Consider the following 22,421-nt stretch of genomic DNA (forward strand, 5'->3'; position numbering starts at 1 on the left):
ACATAAACCTGGTTTTGTAGGATGAGTCATGCGGCTTTATAGTCTCTAATCTCAGATGTGGCAAATATTCCGATGGATTATGACTAAATCCAAAAAGGAAACAATTTGTCTCTGAATGATCATGTGATTCTAGACCCAAATCCCTCCATGGCTGTCTTTTCCATTCCTCTGTCTAACTCGCTCTTTTTTTGTGTGTTTTTTCCTGTGCCTGCGTTGTGTAGCAAGAACAGCGCTATCATCTACTTGTATTACCCAAAAGCAATGTTTTACTTGCCAACATTGTGCACATTTGACACATTCCTCACATGTGCCACTGATTGTCAGAGAGCCCTTTTCCATAAATCTGTAATATGTGTAGGTGTATAAATAATTACTGGTTGTAAATGCCTGCTATTTTGGGTCACATGTATCTGTGAGTTATGTATTGTTAATAAGAAGGCTGAATAGGTAAAGAGTTATGGCTTCTTTAACATCTTGGTCAAAGCTTCTTTTTTTTTATCTATTTCCGTGCCATTGGACAAAATGACAGTTACACCCTTTTTAAATCTTTGACAGCTTTTTAATAATTCATAACTCTATTTTGGCAGGGTAGTAGAATGGAAGAAAATGAAAAGTTCACATTCTTGGTAATTACTGTGTATGTATGCTCCTTTTCCTCTGCACTGAACTCAGCACGACTTGCTCTTTATATTTTTTCATTGTCAAAAGAAGGTACTACGAGAGTAGTAGTTCTTGTTGCTGGTCAGCCGAGATTGATAAACACATAGAGTATGCTAATGTTAGCTTCCTTTTTAGCTGTGGACGCTCCAGTATTGTACTGCAACTCCACAGTCTGCACTTTAATGCAATGGCTGCTTTTCTTGCCTCCGTCTTCTCTTGAAAAAAAAATGGCGAAAAGGACTCTCCCCTCTGTATTGGAATAGTTAAGTCAGTTCATTGGGTTTGACAGATGTACAAACCCAATTCCCAAAAAGTTGGGACACTATACAAATTGTGAATAAAAACTGAATGCAATTATGTGGAAGTGCCAAATTGTAATATTTTTTTCAGAATAGAACATAGAGAACAGGTCAAAAGTTTAAACTGAGAAAATGTATCATTTTAAGGAAAAACTATGGTGATTTTAAATTCCATGGTGTCAACAAATCTCCCAAAAGTTGGGACAAGGCCATTTTCACCACTGAGGCATCCCCTCTTCTTCTTACAAGAGTCTGCAAACGTCTGGGGATTGAGGAGACAAGTTTCTCAAGTTTAGAAATAGGAATGCTGTCCCATTCTTGTCTAACACGCATCTCTCTAACTGTTCAACTGTCTTGGCCTTTCTTTGTTGCACCTTCCCCTTTATGATGCGTCAAGTGTGCTCTATAAGTAAAATAAGTGGACTGCAGGCTGGCCATTTCAATACCCGGATCCTTTTCCTACGCAGCCATGATGTTGTAATTGGTGCTGCATGTGGTCTGGCATTATCGTGTTGAGAAATGCAAGATCTTCTCTGAAAGTGATGATGCCTGGATGGGAGCATATGTTGTTCTCCAATCTGAATATACCTTTCTGCATTGACGATGCCTTTCCAGATGTGGAAGCTGCCCATGCCACACCCACTCATGCAACCCTATACCATCACAGATGCAGGCTTATAAACTGAGTGCTGAAAACAACTTGGGTTGTCCTTGTCCTCTTTAGTCAGTATGATATAGCGCCCCAGTTTTTCACAAAGAACTTGGAATCGTGATTGGTCTGACCACAAAACAGGTTTCCACTTTGCCACACTCAATTTTAAATAACCCCTGGCCCAGAGAAACGCCTGCGCTTCTTGGTCTGCTTCTTCTTTGTACTGTGGACTTTCATCTGGCAATGGCGGCTGGCACGGTGGATTGTGTTCAACCCACAATGTTTTCTGGAAGTATTGCTGAGCCCTTTCTGTGATTTCCCTTACAGTAAGCATTCCTGTTAACGGTGCAGTGCCGTTTAAGGGCCCGAAGATTATGGGCATCCAGTATGATTTTTCGGCCTTGACCTTTACACACAGAGATTGTTCCAGATTCTCTGAATCTTTGGATGATGTTATGCACTGTAGATGATGATTACTTCAACCTTTTTGCAATTTTTCGCTGGTAAATACCTTTCTGATATTTTTCCATTATCTTTCTGCGCAACATTGGAGGAATTGGTGATTCTCTACCCATCTTCGCTTCTGAGATACACTGCCACTCCGAGAAGCTCTTTTTATACTCCAGTCAAGTTGCCAATGGACCTCATTAGTGGTAACTGGTCTTCCAGCTGTTTTTTATAAGTGCAATTTACTTTTCCATTCTCTTATTGCTACCAGTCCCAACTTATTTGAGATTTGTTGGGACCATGACATTTACATATTTTTCCCTTAAAATTATACATTTTCTCACTTAATTTTTTTTTACCTGTTATCTATGTTCTATTCTGAACAAAATATTTAAATTTGGCACTTCCACATAATTGCATTCAGTTTTTGTTCTCAATTTGTATAGTGTCCCAACTTTTTGGGAATTGGGTTTGTATTTATATCATGATCAGATACATAGCTTAGATCAGAAGATGCACCTTGTGTTTAAACACACCCATTTTTAATGTGAGTAAAAGTAAGGAAACATGATTGACAGGTGTGGTTTATTTTTGCTTGATGACTCTGCAACATTTGCATAGCTGACACTGTTAGGTACTACCCACTGATCTGTATATATTACTGGATAGCCGATAGGCCAAGACTTTTGAAGCCGCGAGGCCACCATGTTACCACTCCCAACAAACGTTTCTCGGCATACGATCCTATACATTTACAGTATTAAGATTGGAGAATTTATTAAAGAATCATACCTGTAATTCAACAAAAGATGCCAAATCTAATATTGGGGTCTAAGGAACTGAGCGATAAAAGAAAAAGGGGGTGTTCAAAGCAGCACATACTGTCCACTTGTTAAAAAATAGTGACCACCCTGACAGCCCCCCCCCCCCCCCCCACACACACACACCACTGCAGTATATGTCTAATCTGCACGTCTATTATACAGTAGTCTGCTGGCGAGAAGGGAGGGGTAAGATGGCCGCCCTGTGGCTTCAACGACTTGCATGGGTGTGTATGGGCAATTGGCTATCCAGTAATATATACAGATCAGTGGTACTACCGCACTAATGGTATCCTTACATTTCTTAACGGCTGTCTGCATTTATGTGTTATGTACTAGCGGGGAAATGTTTGACAGTGAACCAAATTTTTTTCCCCAGAAATTATACTGATTTCAACTTATTTTAGTTTATGGTTGGCAAAGTGTGACACTATTCAAAAGGAGGTGTTTTATTGGAACCCTACAGTGAAATACAATTTTAGTCCTATAATGCATGGAAATATGTTAACATTGTGATATGTGACTATGCGAAGGTGTTGTGAATGGGGTTTGTCAAGTTTCTAGTGAATGCAACAGAACATAAATGGTTTAAGTAATGTTTTAACATGCTGGATTGATTGTGACCTGCTGTGAAAGTCCCATCCTGCTCAGTGTGCACGTCCAGCACCACTTCCCCTTTTCCTAAGGCTGGACTGTAATCACTAAATTACTATTTTCACTCTCACAGCACAGCTCCCTGCCTCACTCTCCTCTCCACCACTCTCCCCCTCTTTTTCTTTCTCTTTTTGACCTATTTCCTTGTTTCCGCTTCATCGCATCCCTCGTTTTTTCCCAACCAGTTTTTGTCATTCTTTTGAAAAACGGTTTGACTATAAACAGAGGAAGATTGAAAATGAAAGTACAAAGACATGGCCTACAGATGAGGGAGGTGGGAGGCTTAAAAATGAGAATGAATGCTCCTAAAGAGCACTGGTTACATGCATATAACCCTTGTTATGGCCGTATAGTTCATCAAAATGTACATGCCAGCTACCATGACATTAGCAAGGCATCCTTGTTCACATGGCGGACCCAATGACAAATGACGTGTCCTTGAGTCATGCCGAGATACTAGGCCATGCTAGCTTTCCTCTGCCCTCAGTGAGAGCAGCGGTTGTCATAGAAACAGACACGGAGAACCCTGCGCGTAAAGAGGCTTGAAACAAAATGACAGCATAGTGAATGTGGGAGAGGCTGCACAATCAGAGCCTATACAACATGGCAGCTACTGTATGTGGAAATATGTCTCTTCTTTTTGATCCACTGATCGATAAGGACCCTTCTAAAGTTCAGGGATCTTTTCTGTCATTATTGTATGTTACAAAGTTGGGGGAAATATCTAACACTTACTTGTTACAGCTTGTGCCCCAAGAGATTCAATGACATCAGTCTTTAATTTCCTTCCTATCAGCCGATCCCCACCAGTCCTACCAGCACCTCGCCTACACCAGGTGGAACCTTAGGCATGTCTAAAATGGATGCCCAAGATGTCTACATCCTTTCGCCTGTCTCTGGACTCTACAGCCCCAGGTAAGGATCTGGGATCCTACAGATCTGTGTGCTGACCTACATGCTGGCTAAGATTAAATTGCTTTCTGTGTTGTCAGGGAGGAGTTGGGTTTGATTTCATGTGATGACATCACCCGCTACAATGTGACCTCTCAGTCTGGTTCCAAAGGGTCAGAGGCGGTCAGCTACTACTTGGACCAGGACAGTGGTCAGTATTTCTCTCTTTTGGAGGGAGACGGACCACCAGGCTCTGAATATGACAGAGGCCGTAATACGGGTGTGCGCAGGCGGGACAAGACCCCCACGCACGGTAAGAAAGTCATTTGATGTTGTGGTTCCAAACCTGTTTCTTCAGTAGAAAAGCATGATGTCTTTACCACAAATGTTCTCACCTTTTTGTTATTAACATTTCCTCATTATGTGTTCATCCTTTGCTATAATGGCTGTTTATCACCTCTGCCAGCAAGGCTTCTGATGCTGTTTGCCTGTCAGCATTATGCAGCATTACACAGAAAAGTCTGGGTCGATTTCCTTGAACTCTTTAGAAGGGTGTTGCATGGACCAAATAAATAACAATTTATCCTGAAGCAATAAGGATAACATTCTCTTTCTGGCATATTTCTTGGGAAATATCCCAACGCAGAACTGTCATGCCCTAAAATCAAACACAAATCCATGAGCACAGTTTCAAGCCCTCGCTCTCCCTTGCCACCTCGGGCCCTCTCCCACTGTCCCAGACAGCTTTCACCTCGGGCCCTCTTCCTCTGTCCCAGACAGTTTTCAAGACATCCTCTTCCTTCATGGTAGACTCTCAAGCGGCCGTTGTGATGTGAAAGGCCAGCCGGGGTCACACGACAAACAACTGTATTAGCATTCACATGAATTGTGAGTCTGGACTATGTCTGGACTATCAATGAAAGCAGGGGTTTGTTTGGGATTCTGCTATGCAGAGATAAATTGTCCAAATACAACGGTCAACAACAAAAATGACGCAGATGCTATTACTGGGGATGAAAGAAACGGCAACAAGTGTCACAAGAAATATATAATGTAAAAGTAATAGTAATAGTTTTATTTCTAACAAACTATTTCCTGGCATTATAATATTCAATCTTTTTTGTTGTTTTTTTGTGTTTTTTTCCCCAAATAAAATACTCTATACGTACTACATTCTGTTTCGCATGTCAGAACTCCAGGGTCATACTCTTTTTATCTTAAATTAGCAGATTAGCTTTCTGACCTGCTGCTGTGCTGGACTTTTCCAGCGGTACCAGACTGCTGAATCTTATCGTTGCAATGATGCTGAGCCCTGAAAATCACCAAAGTGCTGAGCTCATTGGTTTTCTTGGCAAGAGAAACCAAGTCTAAAGGAATGTGCTGTATAAAAAGGAAGGATATTTAAAATCATAGCAGTGGGTTGTTTTGATGATGACTTAACTGCTGAATTGTACTGTATTCAGACTCGACGACAGCACGTAGAGAATTTCTTCCGGATGCAAGGGAGGAAAATGTAGTAAGCAAACTATACTAGGAAATGGGTATTGATATTTTTTCTGCACATGTTAAAGGTAATTTACGTTTACCAGTTTTACAGTTTCAGTAGAAAAACTATAATATATGTATCTTGTTTTATTTTAATCCATTGATAAAACCTATTGACGTTTTTAAATAATTCTGAGTCTTTGATGTCCTTTTAACAGATTTGCAAGATAATTTGGATTTGAAATGCACAGGGTGGCCTTTGTCAAGTTAAGTGTAACAAACTTTGTAGTTAGTCTTAAACACCTGGCATCTCGAATGACTAGATTTCTCATTAACATTCGATATTTAATAGGGATTCGGTTTTGGCCCCAAAAATTTATTTCGGTGCATTCCTAATAATCCTTGGTGAGAGCCCACGTAAGAACAGAGAGAACATGGAATATCTACACAGAAAGGCTAACTAAAATGTGGGTCATATGGCCCTCATCTTGCATGTCATCCCAGTCCCTCACCTGCACACACCTTGTCTACCTCTCCCTTGTCCACCCGCCAGCTGTCTCTTAGTCACTCTCTCGACCGCTGCTTTCCAAACACCCCGAATACCTACGTCCCCACTTTAGCCGACTTTCTGATCGCTGGTTGGATTGTTCCAGGTGACCTCAGACCTGTTTCCATGCCTCCCGAATATAACTGGATGGCCGAGGCCAAGGAACCCAGCATGGGCAAAAGAGGGAGCCGAGGTACACGCATACTAACACATATACATGCAAACACTGCCCTTCACTCTGTGAAAACAAACAAGATGGGACCAGTGCTGCTTGCTTTGCTTTCTACTTTGCTCAACGCATCCCATCCTCAGGTTGTTCATGGTGGTGTAGTTGTGTACGGATACATATCTGAAAGTTATGTATCTGACATGGTAACAAACAAGCATAAATGCAAGAGGATTGCATTTATACAACTGCTGAAGAAATGAAGGTATTTCAATGTGACTAACAGTTTGCACGACAATTGATCTGTATTCACCTCAACTCCACTGCCAGAAAGTCTATGAATAACATTAAAATACAATAATACGGTCTGGGTCAGGTGCATTTTTTCCCTTCTATTTCTCATTATTTTGTCAGATTTAGGTTTTCGTTTTTAAATGTATGAACAATGAACAAATCAGATTCAAACTCTCTGTGACAGTCTAAAGTTTAGCAGTGGCTTCCTCTAAATCTGCATAATCATTGTATCAGATAAGCAGGATTTCCCTAGCTGTGGCTTCAGTCTAGCAGATAATGCAGCTTTGGAGAACTTTTATCAGTTTCTGTTGTTGTTTTTATCTCAGGGTCTTTCCACCATGCAGTTCTCCCTCAGTTCTCTCCTATCTGCAGGCCTTTTACATTTTTCTCCCTCTTTCATCCATTCTTGTTGAGCCTGTCTTATCATCTAACTGCTGCATTTCTCCTCTACACAGATTCAGACAACTCCCTACTGCGTTACCTCAGTGATGACAAGATCTTGGTCATTGAGGAGGAGCCCGAAGGTCCGGGTAGAGAGAGCCGGAGGGACTCCACCAGGCGCTCTCGACGCAAGAGCCGCAATCCCAGCAGCCCTAGCTTTCCCCTCAGCCCATCCATGCTGTCCTCTACACTGCGCTTAGACCAGCCGCCAGAGCCGTTGCCTGTATGTACACATTTATATATTGCGTATATATTTATGTAACCAATTTAAAATACATTAATAATCAATTTCACATGGTGCTCTACTAAAATTGACACCCTTAAAAGGAACCCTGACTGTAATGACAAGTTTGCTCCATAAGTTTTATTTGGTTGTTACTAAATATCTATGAGATTAGTTTTTCAAAAATCATTTCCAGTTGAATACATTTTGTAGAAACTTTATTTGTACGTATGCCGCCATTGTTGTTTAAGTCGCAATGCATTCAGTGAATAGCGACGTAAAATGGCGGCTGGCTCTCTGCCGAGCAATGAGAAACGGGTATGAAGAAAGCAAGGTAACCCTGCGTAGCGTTCCTAAAGGGACGATCAAAACTCTTGAATGCGTCTAGTGAATGACAAGAGTACGGCGTGGGGGAGGGTGACTCTCTCGATCGCATGTTGATTCTTTAGGAACGCTACGAGACTTGCCTCGCTTTCTTTATATCCGTTTTGCATTGTTCGGCAGAAAGCCAGCCGCCAATCTATGTCACTACTTACTGAATGCTTTGTGACATATGTACAAATAAAGTATCTACAAAATGTATTAAACTGGAAAAGATTTTTGAAAAATGAATCTCATAGTTATGTTAATAACAACTAAATAAATCATAAAGAACAAACTTGTCATTACAGTCAGGGTTTCTTTTAATTTAATATAGATATAACATACGGTTGTGTAATGTAAATAATAATATAATAATAATAAGTAAATCTCAGTCTGTTAATATTCTAAGAATGATTCATGAAATACATGTTATTTATGTACAATTGTGTGTTACTATAGCCCTGAAGTAATATTTTATTCCTTTATTATATCCATCCATCCATCCATCCATTCATTTACTACCGCTTATCCGGGGTTGGGTCGCGGGGGCAGCAGCTTTAGGAGGGAAGCCCAGACTTCCCTCTCCCAGCCACTTCGACCAGTTACTCCGACGGGATCCCAAGGCGTTCCCAGGCCAGCCGGGAGACATAGTCTCTCCAGCATGTCCTGGGTCGTCCCCGGGGCCTCCCGCCGGTGGGACATGCCCGGAACACCTCTCTAGGGCGGCGTCCAGGAGGCATCCGAACCAGATGTCCTTTATTATGTCCTCAGAATATTTAATTTTTACATTTAGAGGTTAAAGGTGTTAAAATCAACTCCGTCAGTCCTAAAAACCGACGGGCGGGTAGATGAATTCAGTGCTGCTTTAAAAAAAATATATTAAGGAAAGACGGAGGTGACATGTTCCAGCTGTGACCGCAGTAATATCAACTTTTTATCTGAAATAGCAAAAAAATTCATACTTGCCAGGGCATCACTGGTGGTGCATTCAAGTCCAGCATAACCAGGAAGAGGAAGCGGGTTTGTCAGGCTTATAGCTTACCATTCTATCGTCTAATTTAGATTCCTAACCATTCTTTTTATTTAATGTATATATTACCAAACTTGTCGTGTTTGTTTAAAGTTTTTAGGGTGTTTCAATATTATGATCTCTTGCAGAGGACAGGTTGAATTGCATACACTTCCTGACTGCAGACCAGACAATCAAACAAATTCACACCAAAAAAAAACAAATTCCTTCAACTTTAACATTTTAAGCATATTCATTTTGATGATTCAATTTCTTTATTTTTAAATATGAATTCGATTTTCAAATGTTGAACATGTTTTGTGCCAACTCTCAAGAATCTGATACAATAACACGACTTGCACAGGTAAAAAACAAAAACATGACACCGGAGAAAAATTCAAAGCGCCGTTATTACTTTACTGGTTCTTTCAGCACACTTAATGCTGCACCGTGTCGCATATTTTCTTTGTTTAATTAATTGCTGAGAGATGTTGTGTTCTTGGAACGGTGTGATGTCACACTGTGTCTGATCAAGTGTTTGGTCACTTGCAGTTTCTTACCAATCAAAACAGTATTCCAGTTAACTTCTCAAAGTTGTTTGTTTTCCCTTTGGTAAGTGTTTGGTATATATCAGGTTATAAAATCCATCTGAATATTGGAGTACCTGTGCATGCAGAATTTGTTTAGAAACTACAAGTACTTATTTTGGCATCATATGATAGGTGGCAGGTAGCAGATGGCTGACTTTGTTTTATGGAAGCTCTAAGCAAGCAAGAAAAGTGAGGAAAGTTAGAATGTGTTGTTTTTATGTTTATTATAGAAACAAAGTAAGATGCATTTCAGATTTCACATTTTCAGATGCATTAGATTTATTAAATGTTTTACTTTTTTAGAAGCATTTGATTTTCTCATATAATTATTATGCACATTTATTGGTTATCATTAATGTGAGACTGTAGAGTCCAGTACTCGCATGGTGATTAGTGCAGGAACAGACAATATTTAATTGTTCATTTCCATTCACATATCATACTATTTAGCAGTTATATAGTAGTTAAATATGGTTAGTTAAATTATAAATATTTAATCTGTCAATAAATAATGCATTCTCAATAGATGCATAATCAAAGAGAAAAAAAGTGTGTTTGCTTGAGAACTGTTTGGCTTTAAAACCAAAATATTTGACTTTTTCTTTCAAGAAGATCCAAAGATAAGATCATATAATAAGATTTATATTCCCAAGCACTCTGTTCGCTGATCATATTTTTTGATTTGACATTTCAGCTCAGCATTATGAAGCATTCACAAACAATTTCTGGAGGAATTATTATATGTCTTCTCATCATGCAGCTTCTGTATGTCTCTCCAGTGAAAGTGTCATCGCGTTCACCTCAGATTCACCCTCAGTTGCGTGTATTGTCTCAAGAGGACGGAGTGAGTTTGATCTCCTGGCAGCTTTCTGGATTATAAGAACAACAGGGACAAATTCACATTGGCCCCTCATACACATGCATGCGCATAGACAGATTCACACAAATGAATCTGTATGCAGGGAAACAATCTCACAATTCATCCTAACATCCCCATCACCTGATTCTAAATAGGAATTTATTCTGGGCAAACACATTTGATTACACACATGCACACGCACACACACAGAAGCGTGTATCATTGTCAGTAAGGACGGTGTATGACTCAGCATCAGCTCGACCAATTAAGAATGTGCTTTGAATTCAATACAGACACACCAGACTCCCAACATGTTAGTACACGCTGTCCTCTCTCTCTACCCTTCGAAGTGGTGCGTTTTTGTTTTGATGACTCAAATCCAAGCACAAGCACATGTACACGTACAGATCCCGCACTAATAAATATGTCACGATTCTGTCGATGTTAATATTTGGTATTGCAAAATAAACAATCTCATCAAGGCTTTCAGCTGATCTTTTAAGACGTTTCCTTCTCTATCTTTTAGCGAGGTGCGGACACACTGCGTGCAGACACAACAGACAGGTAAGTTGATCGTTTTTGTCAAGATACATTATATACATGTATCGAATTATAGACAGTAGTATTGTGATTGTTTTATCAGTCACAATCAATCTTTTTACAGATACTCTGGTTCTGGAAGCTCAGGAGCAGCCTCCATGAAAAAAGTAAAGAGACTTTTACTGCCTGACTTTTGTATTTTATGAATACTGCACTTCCTCCTCTTAATCTCTTTTTAAACAATAAACAATGACTCACATTCATTTTCAACAAGCCATAGATGCTTCAAAGTTACGTCAGCTGTCTCTTAGCAACCACATCCGCTATGGTAACAAGCTTCCTTGTGACTCAACATACACATGAAGTCATTTCGGCCATTTTCCACACCAACAATTGGATTCTAAATAAAAGTTAATTGAGATAAAACGGCCTTCCACCTAAGGGTCATTGTCACACCGGCAGCATTAGTCATCAATGCTTGTTTGTTGTCGCATACAGTGAGTCAGCCCAATTCTCCCAAAATCAAATGTTCATTAATTAGTTTTCATTAAAATAGCAAGCTTGCTGTGTAAATGTGCTACATTATTAGCCACTCAGTACCATTTTACTCAAATGTTTAAGAGACCTCACATGTATTTACTATTTATTTATGTCGATATAACAAGATAATAATGGTGTATCACTATTTCCATTTTCATGATAGCGATATATAAGCCCCCTTTTACTACAAGGTATTGCTTCACTTAATGCTGTTATCAAATCATACGAGTAGAAATGTTACAGTAGAATTATTACACTGAACACTTTTAACATCCACTGTACATAGTTACGTCGACACTCCTTCTCCTTAAAGGCGTTTGCAGTACTGTGTTGTTTGAGTTACGGGACAGAAAATGAATGATTAAGTTGTTGCGTTGTGTCCTGTGCTCTCTGTGAAATAATGAGCTCATTCTAATTATTTTCCTTTCTCGCTGTCTTGCAGTCTTTCCATTACACCTCATTGAGACCGAAAACCAAAAAGAGAAGTAAAGGTAGGTAGATGATATGCATATATTTTTTTAAATACTTTTGTGATATATTAAGGAGGCTACTTGTGTAATTTGTTTAGAAGGTTGGTATTTTTATTTTTGCCATTACTGTGGGAGGTAATTGTGTTGATTCAGAATTGACTAGAAAAACTGCTTCTTACACTGCAGCTGATACATACAGTGTGCTTGATTGAAAAAAAAAAGCTTCATATTTGCGTGGTCTAAACCAATAAAACGCATAATTTGGATGATGTCAACACTTCTGGTTCAAGATTGGATCTTAACTAACCAATCACAATCACAAGTTAATTTGCATGATGTTCATGTTAAAAATGTTGCATATAAGCTTGGTAACACGTTACAGCCATATTATATTATCCTGGCACCCACTATAACAACCAAAAACATAAGATACCCCCCCCCCCCCCCAAAAAAAAAATATCCATGTTGTTCTTAGGTGAAAAAAGAGTCAAAATCAGCAAAAATCAATCAATTTTGCCCAGCACAAAAAATACGGGTCTGAAGGGGCTATGCCTTATTGGCTTATTGATTGTCTATGATTGTGTCTGAAAGAAAAGAGTTGTGTATAAAAATATAGTTGAAAAGACTCCTCAATTGTAATATAGCTAAGTTTCATCAATATTCACATTCCTGGTGAAAACACTGGGGGAAAAAGCCTTTTGCAACATGGCGCGGGTTGATCTCTTGATACTCTGCTGCCACCTGATGGCCGTTGTTTGTAATAACTACCATTGCTTTAAGCCACTTCTTCATGTCAGAGGCTGCATCAAAGCTTTCTATATACTCTTGCATAAAAAAAAAACCATAAAAATGTGTAAATACAATTTTATGAGTGAAGGACAAAGTATTAAAAAACGTGTTCACACATTTTGGGGTTTGAATGAGTTAAGAAAAAACTGAGCCTGGCACTGGGTTCCAAAAGCACTGTAATATTGTTTTTTTCTCACTTCAGGTTCACTCACGAGTGCCAGTCGAAGGAGGATTTCCTGTAAGGATCTCGGCCACGGTGATTGTGAAGGCTGGCTGTGGAAGAAGAAGGACGCTAAAGGATACTTTACGCAGAAATGGCGGAAGTATTGGTTTATCCTGAAAGAATCGTGCCTCTATTGGTACACCAATCAGAATGTAAGTCCATGTCAGAATGTCAACCTCACAGGGCTCTCTCTCTCTGTCTCTCCCTTTCTCTTTCTCTTTCTCTTTCCCTCTCTCTTTCTCTTTCCCTTTCCCTCTCCCTCTCTCTCTCCCTCCCTCTCTCTCTCTCTATCTCTCTCTCTCTTTCTCTCTCTCCCTCTCTGTCTCTCCCTCTGTCTCTCCCTCTCTCTCTCCCTCTCTCTCTCCCTCTCTCTCTCTCTCTCTCCCTCAAAGGGCTCTCTATCCCTCTCTTTTCCCTCTCTCTCTTTCCCTTCCTCTCTCTCTCCCTCACAGGGCTCTCTCTCTCTTTCCCTCTCTCTCTCTCACTCTCTCTCTCCCGCCCTCGCTCTCTCTCTCTCTCCCCCTCTCTTTTCCTCTCCCTCTCTCTCCCTATCTTTTTACCTCTCTCTCTCTCTCTCTCTCCCCCCTCTCTTTGCCCCTCCCCCCCTCTCTCCCTCTCTCTCCCTCTCTCTCTCTTTCCCTTCTCTTTGTCCCTCCCTCTCTCTCTCACCCTCACAGGGCTCTCTCTCTTTCCCTCTCTTTCTCCCTCACAGGGCTCTCTCTCTCCCCCCTCTCTATGCCCCTCCCCCCCTCTCTCCCTCTCTCTCTCTTTCCCTTCTCTTTGTCCCTCCCTCTCTCTCTCACCCTCACAGGGCTCTCTCTCTTTCCCTCTCTTTCTCCCTCACAGGGCTCTCTCTCTCCCTCCCTCTCTCTCCCTCCCTCTCTCTCACTCCCTCTTTTTCTCTCTCCCTCTCTCTCTCTCTTTGTCTCTCTCCCTCTCTCTCTCTCTTTGTCTCTCTCTCTCTGTCTCTCAGTGTAATTCATGCAGGATACAAATTTTCACAAAATCATATTTTTGTTCAATTTTACTAACATTTATTAGCTGGGACAGAAGGTGCAATGTCAAGCAAAGTTCATGATCCGAACCGTACGTTTGGCAGCCATTTGCATGTCGGCTGTAATGTGTTGCGTTTATAAGATTGTATTACATTCTGCTCCCTTGATTAAACTTCACTTCTTTTGAGCCAAAAGCTGAGGTTGTGGCTGTTCTCCCATTGATTTTGCAGGTGACAAATATTGCAGCCTTGGCAGAACATGCCGCCAAGTGCTTTTGTTTAATGTAAAGTGGTGAAAGGCTTGACCCAGCCAATGTAAACAACACATTTAGTTTGCAGAACAGTTCCAGAGTGAATTTGGTGTATCAGTTTGTGTGACTGTTTGTTCCCTGATGGTGATGATGATAATAATGTACCACCACTCTCCATCTGTCTCTGCCTGCAGGATGAGAAGGCTGAGGGCTTCATCAGCCTCCCTGAGTTCAGAATAGACCGAGCCATAGAGTGCAGACGGAAATTGTGAGTGCTGAAATTATTAATCAAGCACATTTGCTCTCGCCTGAACAACATGGGTTCGCACAAAACTCCTGTGCGCACACAGAAGCACTAATCAGCTTTCTTCTTCTCTCTGGCTAACTGCAGTGCCTTCAAAGCCTGCCATCCCAAAATCAAGAGCTTCTTCTTCGCCACAGACTGTCTTGAGGAAATGAATAGGTGAGTGTTTTAACTGTGTCAACCAACTTTACACAAGGAGAGTGTCCACTACGACAGCAGGCTGTGTTAATAAAGCATGAGCTCCAGCTGGGTTCTTGAGTGTAGATTTTGAGCATGAGGGTGTTGTCTCATCACATGTGCATTGAGGAATATTTGCATCAGTGCTATCTGATTGGAGTCAATTATGCTCACCTCCTAGCGATGACATTGGAGGATAACTGGGAAAGAGTCATTAATGAGCTACTCTATATTAGACATACAATACAGTATGTACATGCTTTGTCTAAATGTGCGTGTGTGGAAACACCTTTGTTCATATTATTTGGCTAATAGTTTTGTAATGTTACAAACAACAAAACATTTGCAAATTGCTCTGCTTTTTGAGGATTTAACATTCATTTACAGTATATTCCTTACCATCTTTTTACACTAAATCAATTTCTACCATTTGTAGCTTATTTGCTTTGCACATTCACAATTAGTAGCTGACAATTTAGAGCAATGTAAACAGACAATACTCACCAGGCATTAAAATGTTTTATGACAACTAGGGCCCACCCAATTAATCGGCCAGACAATTTTAACAGCGAATATAAGCCATTTTCCAAATAATCATAACCGGCCTGAGTTTTGCAAATTAGATTCAGATATGTTCTTCCTTCCTCAAGAAACAATTAATGCAGTTCAGTGTTGGAGCCCCATTTTGATTTGCTTGCGCAGTTCGTCCATTAGGTGGAGACCGACTCCATTCAGTCCAATAGACAGCAACTTCACTCATTACGTTGCTTGTAGGCTACTTGATACCACATAGATTTATGGCCTAAATCTAACGATAAATTAATCAGTTTATGCTTTTTTTTTCGTGCATGTTTTGGAAAATGTCTCTCAGTTGTCATAAATACTAAAGGACTGGCCTGTAATTCACATCTGTAAGCATTAAACCAAAATATAAGTTGTTTTATGCATTATAAATGTAGAAACTTAATCGGTTAATTAATCGGTTATCTGAATCTTTTTTCTACCAATTATTAGAATTGGCATCGGATACAACTCAATATTAAAATTGTAGGCATAGTAATAAAGAAAAAACAATACTAGAAAAAATATATAAAGCCTGAGTGCATCACTACTTCTACAGTGTGCAATGTTTAGCCACTACTACAGTGTGCATTTTTCAACTATGCTTACATCAAAAAATAAATATTGCCTTGTTTTTATCTCTGGGTTTTATACATGTTCCAGACCATCTTCTCGATAGACAAAATCTGCAAAGTGCCGTCCAAGTATTTATTATATTATTTATATGTTTATGTTTCATGCATATACTGCAGTACCACTATACAGTACATGCATGTGAGGTGCAGGTATTATTTTTGTCCACTTGGTATCTGTGACACTGAATGTGTATCTGCCTTTAAAAAACAGAATGATGTGGAAGAGAGCAAATAAGGTTGTTAGACCAGCCAATAGAGGCGGTGCAGTGTGGAGGCAGAATCCAGTATGCCTCAGCTCACGCTTTATCTGCGGTTTTATGCAATCAGCTAAACTAAATGTCTAACAAAGATACAGTATTTAAATACAGTAGCCTGACTACAGAAAATTTAAATGCATATTAGATGGAAACATTATAATGAAGACGAGAAGGGGCATAACCACTTCACAATTGGCTCTTTTGTTGTCATACAGCAATTTAACTAATAGTCTGGCCAATTTATTTGAACAGGAATTACACAAATTCAGCACTTATGATTATATAGTCAACATATTATATGGATTTTAAAAGTTAATAAAAAGCACAGAGCATAGAAATTAAATTGAAAATAAACACACGGGATCCCCCAACATGTTTGGGGCCCCCACAAAGTCTTCACCCCCATATCGATGCCCCTGCCAGCTATACGTACATTTGCTTACAGGTTTCTTTAAATGAATGTATTTTTCCCTTGAATTTATTGACATCAATACCGCAATGGCAAAATGATGAGTTTCCCGGTCCTGCAATTCAGATGAGTTTTCTATTCTTAGTTGCAGCCTGATTATTCAGAGTCTGCAGGGACACGGGACAAGCTTGAATTTGCGGTGGAGACAGACAGGCAGAAAGGAGAGACAGGCAGGGGATCTAGATGAGGACAGGATGTGTGGCTGATAGATAAAAAGCCATCTGAGAATCATAGTTCAGAGACTGGGAAAGGAAACAGTGAATACTGTCTTTCTGCATCCATCGCTCTCATCGCTCTAGTTTACTCTCTGCTTTTGTCTCCTCATCAAGGGGATGAAGTCAGTTAGAAAAATCTGAACTGTTAAGAGACATGACTTTAATTATTTAAAGTGAATCCTTTTTTATTCATCACCTTCCAGTTACCCAGTATAACCCAACGTTTCCACCCTTTCCTTTTTTTTTTAACCCACGGTTTCCTTTTGACGTAATCTGCCGCTTGTTTCTCATTTTAAATGATGAATTCATGTTCCATTATTGTAAAGGTGGATGAACCGGCTTGGGTTGGCTGCTATTGGCTACACACCGGATGACAAAGTGCCACGTCCAGATGAAGGTGAGACAGGCTGACTCTCATTTAAAGCGTTTGATTTTCTTCTAAACTTCAAATGTTCCTTCCTGCTTTTCTCAATTTAGACTACTGGAGTGAGAGTGATCAAGATGAGGTTGATGGCTCCATGACACTCAAACAAGAGGGACCGTCCTCTCTCTGCGATACTTACCACCGCACACCATCAGTGAGTACAAACTTAACAACATCTTTGCCATGTTCCATTCTGATTAAATATTTTATTCAAAAGACAGCCACGCTTTTAAGTGCTCTCGACATCAATAAATCACAAGATTATCTGGTTCGGGAAACAGCCGAGTCCGTGCCTTGTGTTACGCTGCCAAGTCACAGTATGTCCAATAGATGGCAACAACTAGCCTGCATTAGTGGCTGTACTATTTTAGACCAGGGTTTTGGAGTAAATCATAAGCAAGTGTCGCGTCGCAACCCTCAAGTCTCAGCAAGTCCCAAATTACTGTGGGGGAAAAAATGTCACAAGCCAATTTGCTCAGTCACAACAAATATTAGTGATAATAAAAAAACACCAAAAAAATCACTCATCATAAAACTAAATAGTATATGGTACCTTTAAAATGTAAATAAACAACAGCTAAGATTATGATTCATTAAATTTTTTGCACTGAATTGTTTTAAAGTTGATGATGTTCAAATGATACGATGCATGCACCATTTTTTAACACCCAGCAGTGGTATTGTGCGGTATTGCTTCCTAAAAAGGGTGGAGCCTGTTCATTTGTAATTCTTTGGTCATTACAAAACCATTACCTTATGTGTGACATTGAAAAGGGATGGGGAGAACACAAAGCATGCCTCTACTTAAACAATGTCTTAATAACTACATGCTAGGAAAAATGAACAAAAAGTGCTGAATATAGTCCATTGCTGTTATTCCTTGTGTTTCTCTTCTTTGCCGTCACAGTCTACATTTATAGTCGCCAACATAGCTATTGTCATTTGTTCTAACACTCACTGGTGAAAACAAGCCAGATCAGGGTTTATCTTTTAAAACTGGGTCGCAGTAAGCTGACCTAAACTGTACCACTTGGTGAAATATGTCCCGAGAGAGTGGTTCTTAACCGCGGTCCTCGAGTACCCCGATCCAACCTGTTTTCCATGTCTCCCACAGCCAACACAGGTGTTTCAAACGACCAGCTAATTAGCAAGCTCTGCATGAAGCCTGTTAACCATCCTCAGCTGTGCTGGCTATGGAAGACTTGGAAAACAGGATGGATGGGGTACTCGAAGACCGGGGTTCAAAACCAGTGCTCTAGAGGATGTTTGGACATTGAGTTGAAATGTTAAGCTCACATCCCACTACGGGGAAAATGTTTGTGATGCGAGCAAATGCTGATTTTACGTCAGGGTGCACTTAAGGTGGCAACATTTCCTAAACGTTTTTAATGATACCTAAACAGTTTTAATGGTTCTCTAAACAGTTTTGACAAAAATGTCCTTGCGACAAGAAAAAAAACATTGAAACTCTAGGTGAACTTCCGTGAACTAGGTGAATGTTTGCAAGCCTTGAAGAAACCCTGATGTGAGAACGCATTCACCTCTTTCGCCAGCTTTCGTAAACATTTACCCCTCAGTGGGATATTGTCCTTAAGCCTGTATCCCACTGAGATGCGAAGCTTTGCAGCGCTAACGAATGTTGATTTGATTTCACGTCAGGGTTCATTCAAGGTCAGTCATAATGGTTCTCTAAACAGTTTTAATGTTTTTTCTTGTTGCAAGGAAATTTGTCCAAAATTTATCTGAAACATGAAAACTGTTAAAGCCCGTATTGAACGTTCGAGATCCTAGAGAATGTTGATTTCACGTCAGGGTTTGTCAGGATTTTTCACTGTCACATTTCCTCAACATTCTCTAACGTTCCCTCAACAGTTTTAACTCATTCACTGCCATTGACGCCAATAGACGTCAAAAAATCATTTGAACTATTTCTATTAGTTTCACTTTTTTTCCCCACTTTTGTTAACAAGAGTATGAAAACCTAGATTTTTTATTGTACATTTAGAACAGATATAACATTTGTGATTAATCGATTAACAACAACAATAAAATTTAATCGTCTGACGCCCCTATTTTTAATAATCTTATTTTTATTAGGGGCATCAGGCGATTACATTTTTTAATTGTAATTAATCACATGACTTCACTAGTTAACTCATTTTACATCTGTTCTAAATGTGTAATACATTTTTTTCTAGGTTTTCATACGCTTGTTAACAAAAGTGGAACAAAAAGTGAAACAAATAGAAATAGTTCAAATGAATTTTTGACGCCTATAGCCTTCAATGGCAGTGAATGAGTTAATGGTTCTCTAAATGGTTTTACTTGCGACAAGAAAACTGTTAAGAGAACCATTAAGTGACACGTTTAGAGAGGGCTTAGGAAACGCTGCGACCTTGAAGGAACCCTGCTGAACCCTGACATGAACTCAACATTCGCTAATGTCGCAAAAGTTCATCTCACAGTGGGATACGGGCGGTAACATTCTCAGCTGAGCCACATAACAGCCATGTCCATCTTTTTTGGAGTTATTCATCTGACAACTCATTGCTTTTTCGCTCTCATCTTTTGGTCTCTTTACGCTCTGCTTTTTTCTGTTCCCTCCTTTCACTCCCCAACTTTATATCCTTCTTGTTTAAACACCCGCTTTTCCTATTGTAACCCACCTGTCCTATCCTACTTACCCATGTCTACAAAGTCGAACCTCCTGCACACTTATGACCAATTGCCCCGTTCTGTCAGCTCCATGAGCCTCATGCGCTCCACTCCGTCTCCCCTTCCTCTACCAATGAGTGCCTCCACCTCCCCCATCCCTCCACAGATGGTCTCTTCCACCTCCCCTCTTCCCCTGCAGGTGAATTCTTCTAGCCCCTTCCCAGAGCCAAAGCATGGGCGGCATTTTTCCAGCGAGTCCACCCACTCCCACTCATCTGCAGAAGACCAACGTGGAGAGGGATTAGGCATGGGCACAGGAACAGGCAGCACCAGTACCCACTCCTCAGGTTGCCGGTCTTCACATCGTGAGCGTCGCTCCTGGCAGGACCTCATCGAGACGCCCCTAACCAGCGCAGGGCTGCATTTCCTCCAGACAGCACCGGGAGAAAGTGATTATGGTGGCCTAATGGGGGGCATGCCTGGTGAGATGGGGCTGTATGGAGGACTTGGCAGACAGGGCATGTCCCCGGAGAGACGCAGGCAGGCTACCCTGCCGGTACGCCGGCATCACGCCGCAGAGAGAGACAGGGATCGAGATGGGCCTTTTCCTCTGGAGCGTGGTCCGCATACACACAGCTACACACATCGACGCTCCCATAAGCAGCGCAGCCAGAGTCTACCCAGGAATAGGGACCCATTTGGAGGAAAGCTGATACACTCGTCACCTCACATGGAGGAGAGAAGTGAAGATGAGGAGGCAGAGAGGCAGACTGCAGATATACTCGAGGGTGAGGAGGGTAAGAAAGTTGGACCTTGTCTTTTTTTTTTTTAAGATTGGATAATGAGTCTGATACAGTATATCCATAAAAAATAGTCATATAGTACTGATTAAATCATTTGTACGAATAAAAAGATGGAATTTTATTTGTTCCCTCCCCAGACAATTGGGTTTCTGTTAATGTTTAAACAGAGACCTAATTGTGTTCTAATGATATTCAATATTGTGTCGGAAGAGTGGCATTTGTTACCAAAGTATTTATTTACATATGAATATTTATAAAGTATTGTAAAGACAAGTACAGGAGGACAAGCAACTGTACAAAGTGACATCACCAACTAACACTGTTAGCACAAATATGTCAGCAAATAAAGTGAGGTAATCAATTGCCTCACTCTTTGTTGTTGATTACAAAATAAATTAATACAATTTTTTAAAATGGTTATTTCCATAATCTAACATAAATTATTATTAATTTATTTAAACTAAGAGCAGATTGTTATTTGCAATGTCAACTGTAGACAGAGTAAAATAAGGCTTAAATAAAATGACAAAATAACAAGTAAAATAAATTATGAAACATATACACAAAACATCAAACAAAGCATAAAATAATACATTGAATACATTAAGTTTTGCTTTTAATATGTACTATATACAATACATTTTATTTGTTAAATATTACCTTTTTTGAAATAAGCTTATTTGGTAATCAATTTTATTAAGTTGCCGCTATGTTTTTACCTAGTATAGTTCAATTTAATCCAAAATTATTAGTACAAAATAGCCTACTCATAAAACCATACATAGTTACACCAACTTAAAAAAGTTAAGTAAGTAGTAATTTTTTATAAAACTTTGAGTATTGTGTACTTAATCCATTTTGAATGTTCGGGTTTACAGCGTTACTGGCTTGACACACTATTGCAATAAATTTGAACATGCCCCAAAGGGGGTAAAAAAAATCAACTATTAACTCAATATCTCTTTTGTGCTTCCTCCTCTTGCTACCTCAGACTTGCGAGAGTTGAGAGTTGAGAGCAGAGAGAGGAGGGTCTCAGAGGGAAGGGAGCGACGGGTGTCAGATGGACGTGAACCTGAGCCATTGGATGGCCTAGAGCAGCTGTACCGGGCCCTGGAGCAAGCCAACGTTACAGCGCTAGGTGACCCAAGACCCTGTAGCAGGCAGGAACTTCGACGAGGTTTCAATCAGAGAGTCAGGGACCCCCTTCTGAACGACAGACTGCACCGCGTCAGAGCACTACGCAGCACCTTGAAGGTAGCTAAAAGACAGATGTTTATTTCCAGAAAAAAATTTAATCATAGTAGAATATAGATTGTCACTAAGGAGAAGGAATTTTCATTTGGAACAGCACCAAAAATGTAATCATCTTTTTAATGTTAAACAGATGTGGGGAGGGTTTGGCTGGATCTGCACCAAAATGAAATGGGTTCTTACTTGGCTGATCAAGTCATTTTTGCATAATCCTACTCACGAACAAACTACAATGGCCATCATCAGAGTGCAAGGCCAAACAATCCTAATTTAGATGACCACCAAATTACCCTCATCAAGTGGCACCTCCCGAGTTGTCTATTCTGGCACACAGTACAGGTTGACGTCAGATTTTCCCTATCGGACATACAGGAAAGGAATTCATCCTAATACAGTAAATCTTTATTGCTACATCCTTAACATTCATTCACTCTAAAAGGAAGATAAGCACTGTCACTGTAT

The 22,421-nt window shown here is 40.1% G+C and overlaps 1 protein-coding gene across 5 annotated transcripts in view; it reads left to right on the forward strand.

Annotated features, from left to right (window-relative positions):
* LOC147168238 (connector enhancer of kinase suppressor of ras 2) overlaps positions 1-22,421 on the forward strand; it is a 73,541-nt gene that overhangs the window by 47,917 nt on the left and 3,203 nt on the right. Inside the window, exons 10-23 of one of the 5 annotated variants that reach the window (XM_086085245.1) lie at positions 4,330-4,448; positions 4,526-4,737; positions 6,563-6,649; positions 7,372-7,580; positions 10,928-10,965; positions 11,066-11,108; positions 11,924-11,972; positions 12,943-13,115; positions 14,403-14,476; positions 14,600-14,671; positions 17,153-17,223; positions 17,304-17,404; positions 19,949-20,693; positions 21,700-21,962. In XM_086085245.1, the coding sequence (XP_085941371.1) occupies positions 4,330-4,448; positions 4,526-4,737; positions 6,563-6,649; positions 7,372-7,580; positions 10,928-10,965; positions 11,066-11,108; positions 11,924-11,972; positions 12,943-13,115; positions 14,403-14,476; positions 14,600-14,671; positions 17,153-17,223; positions 17,304-17,404; positions 19,949-20,693; positions 21,700-21,962 (2,256 nt within the window). Of the gene's footprint in view, positions 1-4,329; positions 4,449-4,525; positions 4,738-6,562; positions 6,650-7,371; positions 7,581-10,927; positions 10,966-11,065; positions 11,109-11,923; positions 11,973-12,942; positions 13,116-14,402; positions 14,477-14,599; positions 14,672-17,152; positions 17,224-17,303; positions 17,405-19,948; positions 20,703-21,699; positions 21,963-22,421 lie in introns of all 5 variants that reach the window. The other 4 variants (XM_086085244.1, XM_086085247.1, XM_086085248.1 and 1 more) reach the window with 4 other exon arrangements.

This window comes from Leptonotus elevatus, chromosome 9, assembly GCF_054856555.1.
Source record: "Leptonotus elevatus isolate MCC_2025b chromosome 9, RoL_Lele_1.0, whole genome shotgun sequence".
NCBI classification, from domain to species: domain Eukaryota; kingdom Metazoa; phylum Chordata; class Actinopteri; order Syngnathiformes; family Syngnathidae; genus Leptonotus; species Leptonotus elevatus.